Source organism: Frankliniella occidentalis, unplaced genomic scaffold (assembly GCF_000697945.3).
Source record: "Frankliniella occidentalis isolate FOCC.00 unplaced genomic scaffold, Focc_3.1 Scaffold58, whole genome shotgun sequence".
NCBI classification, from domain to species: Eukaryota; Metazoa; Arthropoda; class Insecta; order Thysanoptera; family Thripidae; genus Frankliniella; species Frankliniella occidentalis.
In genome coordinates this window covers 212,392-219,941 of record NW_026267188.1, presented here as the reverse complement: position 1 = coordinate 219,941, position 7,550 = coordinate 212,392, and the positions used below count along the sequence as shown (strand labels likewise).

At 58.1% G+C, this 7,550-nt stretch overlaps 1 protein-coding gene across 3 annotated transcripts in view; it reads left to right on the top strand.

Annotated features, from left to right (window-relative positions):
* LOC113207246 (aromatic-L-amino-acid decarboxylase-like) overlaps positions 1-6,069 on the top strand; it is a 6,856-nt gene extending 787 nt beyond the window's left edge. The window contains exons 1-10 of one of the 3 annotated variants that reach the window (XM_052267755.1): positions 79-209; positions 1,800-2,148; positions 2,245-2,364; positions 3,436-3,565; positions 3,634-3,782; positions 4,109-4,220; positions 4,342-4,459; positions 4,555-4,645; positions 4,822-5,022; positions 5,610-6,069. In XM_052267755.1, coding sequence (XP_052123715.1) covers positions 1,816-2,148; positions 2,245-2,364; positions 3,436-3,565; positions 3,634-3,782; positions 4,109-4,220; positions 4,342-4,459; positions 4,555-4,645; positions 4,822-5,022; positions 5,610-5,933 — 1,578 coding nt within the window. In that variant the 5' untranslated portion in view covers positions 79-209; positions 1,800-1,815 and the 3' untranslated portion in view covers positions 5,934-6,069. Of the gene's footprint in view, positions 1-78; positions 275-1,799; positions 2,149-2,244; positions 2,365-3,435; positions 3,566-3,633; positions 3,783-4,108; positions 4,221-4,341; positions 4,460-4,554; positions 4,646-4,821; positions 5,023-5,609 lie in introns of those variants that run through there. The other 2 variants (XM_026423727.2, XM_026423726.2) reach the window with 2 other exon arrangements.
* Positions 6,070-7,550: the final 1,481 nt, after the last annotated feature.

Sequence of the window (7,550 nt, the reverse complement as noted above, 5' to 3'; positions counted from 1 at the left end):
GCTCGGGTGGTAGCTCTCGGCGTGCTCGTACTGCTCGAGTTGCTTCCTCTTGCTCTGCTTGGGCTGGCGGGGCTCGGGGGCGGGAGCGGGAGCGGGCATAGGCGGGAGGCTGTGCAAGTCGTGCCGAAAGAGAATCCGGTAGTGGGGGTCCAAGGAGCCGTGCTGCATGCCGCCTGGTTCTTTTGGAAAAGCTGTGGAATAAGCAGTCGGTGAGTGACAGGGTGCCTGGAGAGACCTGGAGACGCCTGGAGGCGACAACTGAGCAGTTCAGAAGGTAGGGTAGGGGTGACGGAGCAGCCGCAGCGTCTGTGCGCCTGACAAGCAGAGGGAGGAGTCTGTGAGTCATTCAACTTGCGCGGTTGTCCTGACAGTAGTTGGTTCGCGTTTGTCTTCCCGAATCGGCGTCCCCAAATGTTTGGCCTCAGCACTTGTGTGTGTGTGTGCGTGGCACGGGCACGGGCCTGTCCGTAGCCGGCAGGGCAGCAGGCAGAGGTCAGGGCAGGAACCGAGCGGGGCGGGGGCGGCCCGGTGGCGCCCGCACGGAGCACTGCCTCCACCCTGGGCGGTCGCGCGGTCGCAAACGTCCGCTGATCTCCTCCCTTGCAATGGTCCTTCCTCATAAATAATTCAGACAACTCCCTGCTGCTCGTCCGTCACTCTTCCCTCGCGCCCCGCTCCACCCCGTGTGCCCCACTGTTGATTTTGGCACTCATCTTTGTCTCCAAACCGCCCCTTCCTCGCCACCGTCACGATTTCGCAATTTTCCCCCCCGGTTTATTTGGTGCGCATCTGCTCGTGATGATGGAAAGGGCGCGGAAAAAAAAAAAACAAACTGAACGGGGGAATGACTTTGGCCTGCTTGCGAAAATTACGGGGGGGGGGGGGGGGGGGGGAGGGCGTGTCGGCGTGTCGGCCGGCGCAACGCTCGCCTTATTTCGCTAGCAGACGGCTGGAGAAAGCTGCTGGAGCTAAAGTCATGGGTCCCTATGTAAGAAGAGCCGAGGCAGGCGGTCGCTTACGCGTAATTAAGGTAGACTGAGGCCTTGCGGGTGCGTGGCGGGGCGGGGCAAGGCGTGGCGGGGCGGGGCGGGGAGCGTTTCGCGTCCCACCACTCACGCAACGAGGCACGCAGCGGTGTGCAAAACGACACTCGGAGAGTGTAGGCCTAATCAATGGAGGTAGCAGACGGACGGACTAGACAGGCAGACTGACAGACAGACAGAAAGACGGTCAGATAGACATAAAGACAGACAGACAGGCATACCCGAAATACAGACGGGCAGACAGACGGTCCAACGGTAGCGTCTGCGGTTGCCTACCTGCCCTGCTGTAACAGCTTGCGGGACACGGGGTGGAGGAGAGGGCAGGGCGCCTGGCGGGTCGGTGGCTGCGTGGGGAGGTGGAACAACAGCACAGTCTGCTGCATTGATCACCACGGGGCACAGCCCGGGCACCGCCCTCCTCCCCCCACTCCCCACTCCTTGCCTTCTCCTCCAATCGACGATAGACTGATTGATAAGCGAATGCGTCGCTCGCGCTCCGTAGAGTGGCGGGGCGGGGCGGGGATGGGCGGGGAGCTCCGTCTCCAGGGGATTCGCAAAGTGATGGAGTGGGTGGTGAAGGGCTGGCCGCGGCCCCCCCGCGCAGCCCGGGCTTCGCGCCGGGTCAGCCGGGGGGTCACGCCGAGGGGTTGGCGAGCGTGGCCCGGGAGTGGCCTGCTCGCGGCGGAGAGGGAGAGCGAGAGAGAGGGGGGGGGGGGAGAATAAAATTAAACCGCTGCCTACTGACTGCTGCTGCAGAGACGAAGTGGACGACATGGCGACCACCGGCGACATGAGCCCCGACGAGTTCCGCGAGTTCGGCAAGGCGGCCGTGGACTTCATCGCCGACTACATCGGCAACATCCGCGACCGGCCCGTCCTCCCAGCCGTGGAGCCGGGCTACCTGGCGCCGCTGCTGCCCGCCGAGTGCCCGCAGGACCCCGAGCCCTGGCAGGAGGTCATGAAGGACCTGGAGGCGCACATCATGCCCGGCGTCACGCACTGGCACAGCCCCTCGTTCCACGCCTACTTCCCGACAGCCAACTCGTTCCCGGGCATCGTCGGCGAGATGCTGAGCGCCGGCCTCGGCGTCATCGGCTTCAGCTGGGTGAGCGGCGCAGAAAAAGTCGTGTCGATTTATCATTATTCGCAGAGAACTGACGCGTGATTTTTGTTTTCGGTTTTGTTTGTTTTTGTTGCGCAGATCACGAGCCCCGCCTGCACTGAGCTGGAGGTGATCGTCGTGGACTGGCTGGGCAAACTGCTGGGGCTCCCGGAGGAGTTCCTGCACAGCGGCCCCGGGTCCGGCGGCGGAGTCATCCAGGTAAACTTAGAGTGGGCCAAACCATCGGCTGTTGTTGGTTCAATTGACCTTGGGGTCCGAACAATGCGCGCGCGCTTGAACGCCGGAGCGATTAAGACCCAAACCCCGCTGAGAGCAGGAGGAGAGGGTCGGACCACGTCGGGCCGCGTGGCGTGGCGCTCTCAGCTTTACAGGCCATTATTCCTGGCCGTCATGAACGAAAACAGTAAAAGTATGGCTGGCGGGGGCACGGCGCGGCGCAGTCCGCCTGGAGCCGGCCACGGGCCGGGGGCCGCGGCACCGATCGGCTGATCGGGCATGTCGGTCAGGCGGGGGTCGTCTATATCTGCGTCGGCGCCCGGCGACCCGCGAGAAAAGGGGGTGGAGGTGAGGCGTTATGGGAAAGTGACAACGGTGCGAGAAAAGTTTTATTTAAAAAAATAGAATAAAAAAAATTCATGGAGAAACTCGAGGGGTGCCCAACTAAGGTAATCAGGTGTACACAGATTTGGTAACCACTCTCCTCAAGGACTTGTGAAAAGACAAATTTGTTGATTAAGACATGCATTTTTGTGCACATCTTAATAAAACGCAAACGTGCATGTTGGAAATTAGGAATTTGCATCTTTCTCATGGACAAAACTATAATCTGTCCACTGACAGGATGCAAATTTGTAAATCGGAAGCTTCAAAATTGGAACTGATTCAGAAGTCAAAAAGGCAACTTCCAAAAAGCTCGGTCTCTTTTCTCAGATTCATTCGGTGGTAAACTTACGGCAGGTCGAACGCCTGCAAGACGCAGGGTAGGCAAACCCGCGTTGCACGTATGCACTGCAGGCAAGATGTTGCCTACCCATCAGGCGCTAGGGGAGCTTGCGTTGGCAGTTCCGTAACGGCGGATGGGCAATTTCAGGATGACCCCTAACTGACCGGCGGCTCAGAAGAACAAAAGAGTTTTTTTTTAAAAAAAAATCTCAAATCTGAATATTGAACGTCCGAAACAAGACGGTGTTCCTCTCACGCTACTAACGAAGGCAAGCACTATTCCTGTTGCTGAAATGTGATCCCCTGTTGAACTTGCACACTCACCAGGGTTCGGCGAGCGAGGCGACGCTGGTGGCCATGCTGGCGGCGCGGGACCGTATGGTGCGCAGGGTGCGCCAGGACCACCCCAAGCTGTCGGACGGCGAGATCAGAGCCAAGCTCGTGGCCTACACCTCCGGTACGTACAACGACAAGGGCTGCTGTGACGAAATGTGACTAAATAAAGAACAAACGATGTTTATGCAGACCAGGCCAACTCGTCGGTGTGGAAGAGCGGCTTGCTGGGGGCGATGCCGATGCGCCAGCTGCCCACCGACGCGGACGGTGCGTTCAGAGGCGACGTCCTCGAGGCAGCCATCCGCAGCGACCGACAAAAGGGGCTCATCCCCTGCTATGTGAGTGTCCGAGCGGCGAGAAAGTGATTCATGTGACAAAGGGCTTCGAATGAAGTGGATGCACAGTAGTTTTTTTTTCGCTCGGAAAAAGGCGTCAGACAAACACCTTGGTTTCAAGGACATTTTTCCTTGTTTCGAGTAAATGCGGCTCCAAGATCAATTTTACTCTTGAAACAAGCTGGAACTATCTTTCGAATAAGAGAAAAATCTTCTTCCAAAAGCAATATGGACTTGTTTCAAGAGTAAATTTCATCTTGGAGCAGCATGCTCTTGAAATAAGGAACAATTTTTCTGGGTGAATGTTGACGCGTACCTGAAATTTGCAGGTTGTGGCTACCCTGGGGACGACGGTGACGTGCGCGTTCGACAACCTGGAGGAGCTCGGACCTGTCTGCAATCGGGAGGGACTCTGGCTGCACATCGACGCGGCGTACGCGGGTAAGCGAACTGGCCCGCCACCCCCTCCTTGGCAGCTTAGGGTTCTGCTGACCCCAAGCCGCCACCAAAGTTTCTCATATTCGGGTCGTTCCGGTGAGCTGTACCATTCCTCCGCTCGCAGGCGCCGCTTACGTCTGCCCCGAGATGAGGCACACCATGGCCGGGGTGCAGTACGCCGACTCCTTCGACATGAACCCGCACAAGTGGCTGCACGTCAACTTTGACTGCTCCACCATGTGGTGAGCTCCCCGATCGGCATGGCTGTGATGGGCGGTGAGTGGAGCCCACACACCGTGCGGTATAACCAAGTAGTGTCGGCTCCCCTTTTTTGCAGGGTGAAGAACGCCAACGACCTGGAGAACGCCTTCAACGTGGACCCGGTCTACCTCAAGCACGACAAGCAAGGGGTCATGCCAGACTACAGGGTGAGCCAGACATCGAGGCGCGTAACACGTCCCCTGCGGCTGTTCATCTGAGGGTTGGGAAACAACAGCAAAGAGGGGCCACATAGTGGCCATGCCACAAGGAACGTGTTGACGGTCAAATCCCCAGCAGGTTTTCCAATTTATCGCTAATTGCAAACATGCTCTTCCCCCTCCAGCACTGGCAGCTCCCGCTGGGCCGTAGGTTCCGCGCCCTCAAGCTGTGGATGGTGTTGCGCACGTACGGCGCGCGCGGGCTGCAGGCGCACATCCGCAAGCAGGTCCAGCTGGCCGCCGACTTCGAGGAGCTGGTGCACCGCGACGCGCGCTTCGAGGTGGTCATGCCCGCTCGCTGCGGGCTCGTCTGCTTCAGGATGGTGGTGAGTGACCCGCGCCGAGGCCGCGCCGAGTGCGGCGGACGGCTTTGACGGGCATCTTGGCCGAGGCCAGCGTCCCCAATCCGAGGTCTGAGCGACGGCGGTGGCGGTTGGCGGTCGCCGGGCCAGGGCCCGGGAGGTAAGGGTCGGGGCTGTTTTCACTCGAACCCGACCCGACCCGTGCTCGATCCGAGCCGGGGCCCCCGGGTGTCGGTGATGGACCGACCGATTCCCGACGCGGCCGCCTGCTGGCGTCGTAGGGTAACCGAGACTACCTAACCCCCTGCTCCCCCGCCCCCACCACTTCCCGAGCCGAGACGCAAGACGGACCACCTCTAGGGATGAGCACCAAGGGGCGTAATCCCCCTGAACGAGGGAGCAAACAAAAGGAGGAGTGCTGCTTGGCGGGCGGGGGCGTGGCGGCGCGTGGCGCGACCAGACCCCAGCCCTCTCAGTTCACTGCTCTTCAGCAAAGCTCTTTTCCAACCCTCTTGCTGACCCAAACCTCACCGCCGCTCACCGCCAAACAACCCGCAGAGTACACTCCGCGGAAAATAATATCCCCCGTGCGTTTGTCTTGTGTTTGGCAGGGCCCGTGCGCGCGCACCCAGGAGCTGCTGCGGCGCGTGACCGCGCGCAAGACGCTGTACATGATCGCGGCCAGCGTGCGCGGCCAGGCCGTGCTCCGCTTCGTCGTCTGCAGCCGCCTGACCGAGCTCGAGGACGTGCAGCGGTCCTGGGCGGAGATCGCGGCGCAGGCCGAGGCCGTGCTGCAGGCGGAGAGCGTGGCCGCGGCCCTGGCGCCCGCGCCGGCCCTGTGCGACCCCAGCAGGCCGATGGGCAAGAGCCCCAGCGTCGTCCACAACATGCTGGGCTCGGCGGGCAACACCGCGGACCCGCAGCACACCGTCTGAGGGCTTGGTGGCTTGCAAGGCCGACTCTCCCGATGCCGCGTTGATGTGTCGGGAAATATTATTGTTTTGTTTGTTTGTTTTGATTTATATTTTGTTATTTTACGAAATAAAACACGTTTGTATTAATGTGCAGCAATGATGCTGGCTTTATGAAATCGCTCGATAACCATCATGTGTTTCTTGGAACGGGCTAGAACAGTTGTATGGGTTTGCCTCTCCCTTTGCCCGAAAGGCGCCATGGCCCCTGCGGCATGAACGAGTTTGCAAACCTACAATTTTGCAGTGCGAGCGCAGAAACACAAAACATGATGTAAGTTTAACCTCTGGGAACACCCAAATCACTCAAATGAGTGGACTCTGGTGTCTATTTATTCTTAGTAAGGAAGGTGGGTGGTGGGCAAAAATCAGACAGGAGACACACAGAGATATACAGGTCCTCTCAATTTTGAGATATGGTTACGAAATAACTCTCGCACATAAGATTACATTACCACATTATGTCTGACCAATGAGACTCTAGGATGTGTGAGTCTTACTCGCCATTACTTTTGCCAGATTCTTGGAATGATCATAAAATAAACTCGTGTAATACGCTTGCGAAGGCTGGCGGTCTTGTTGTCGACTTGTCATGCACTGTACCAGGTGGCTGACTGGCATATTCGACGATGTGTCGGGGGTGAAATAAGCATGTGGAAGACCCGACACCCGACTACACTACTGGAGAACAACAAGGCCGTGCGAAAATCGCATTCTTGACGATGACGATTACGTTGATTCTTATTTGTTGTCTGCCCATAACAACTTCGTTGTAAGTCCTCCAATTCCAGATATTTCATATCAGCACGTACGTTCTTAGGTATATCTTTCTTTATTTTTATTGCAGTCAATCAACGTGGTGTTACATTCATTTTAAAACTAAATCATTCGAATTCATTACAACTTACAACAACGATAATCACATTTTGTTTATCAACAGGACATATTTGCGTACCATATCAACAGACGTACCATCTACAATCAATTCATCTCTTTTGTCTCATCAGGGTGCAGCTGTTATGACATCGCTCGTCTCCTCTACCTTCACACGTCAATTCGATTTTCATTAATTAGGGTAGTTAAATCCCTATTCTACCCCAGTTACCGTCCGTTCCCCCATCTTGCACTTCGCCCCTCTGTTCGGACCCCGCTAAGTCACAGCTGCCACCGCTGCCGCATGGTCCGGCCGAGCACTACGGACGGACGGCGCCGGGCCGGGACTGGAAGTACCGTGACATTAGAATCGTTGACACAAACTTGCTCTGGGGGGAATTCCCCGACCTCCCCGCGCACTGGAGGAGGCTGCTTCCGAGAGGTGGTCTGACGTCTCGGCCTCCTCGTGTGGCGAGGCGAGGGGGTATGGCTAAAGGAGGCTGTCGGCTGCGTACTTCGGGGGCAGCCAAGCGGGTGCCGCGGCAGGGACAATGTTGCTTCGGGTGAGCCCCTCATGGCGTGGCGTGGGTCCCGCGCCGCCCCCGCCCCTCACCCACGCCCCGCCCCTTGTATCCTTCCAGTGGAGTCGCCGGGGAACTTCGCTGGCCCCAACCTCCACCCCGAAAGGGAATCCGTCTTCCAATAAAG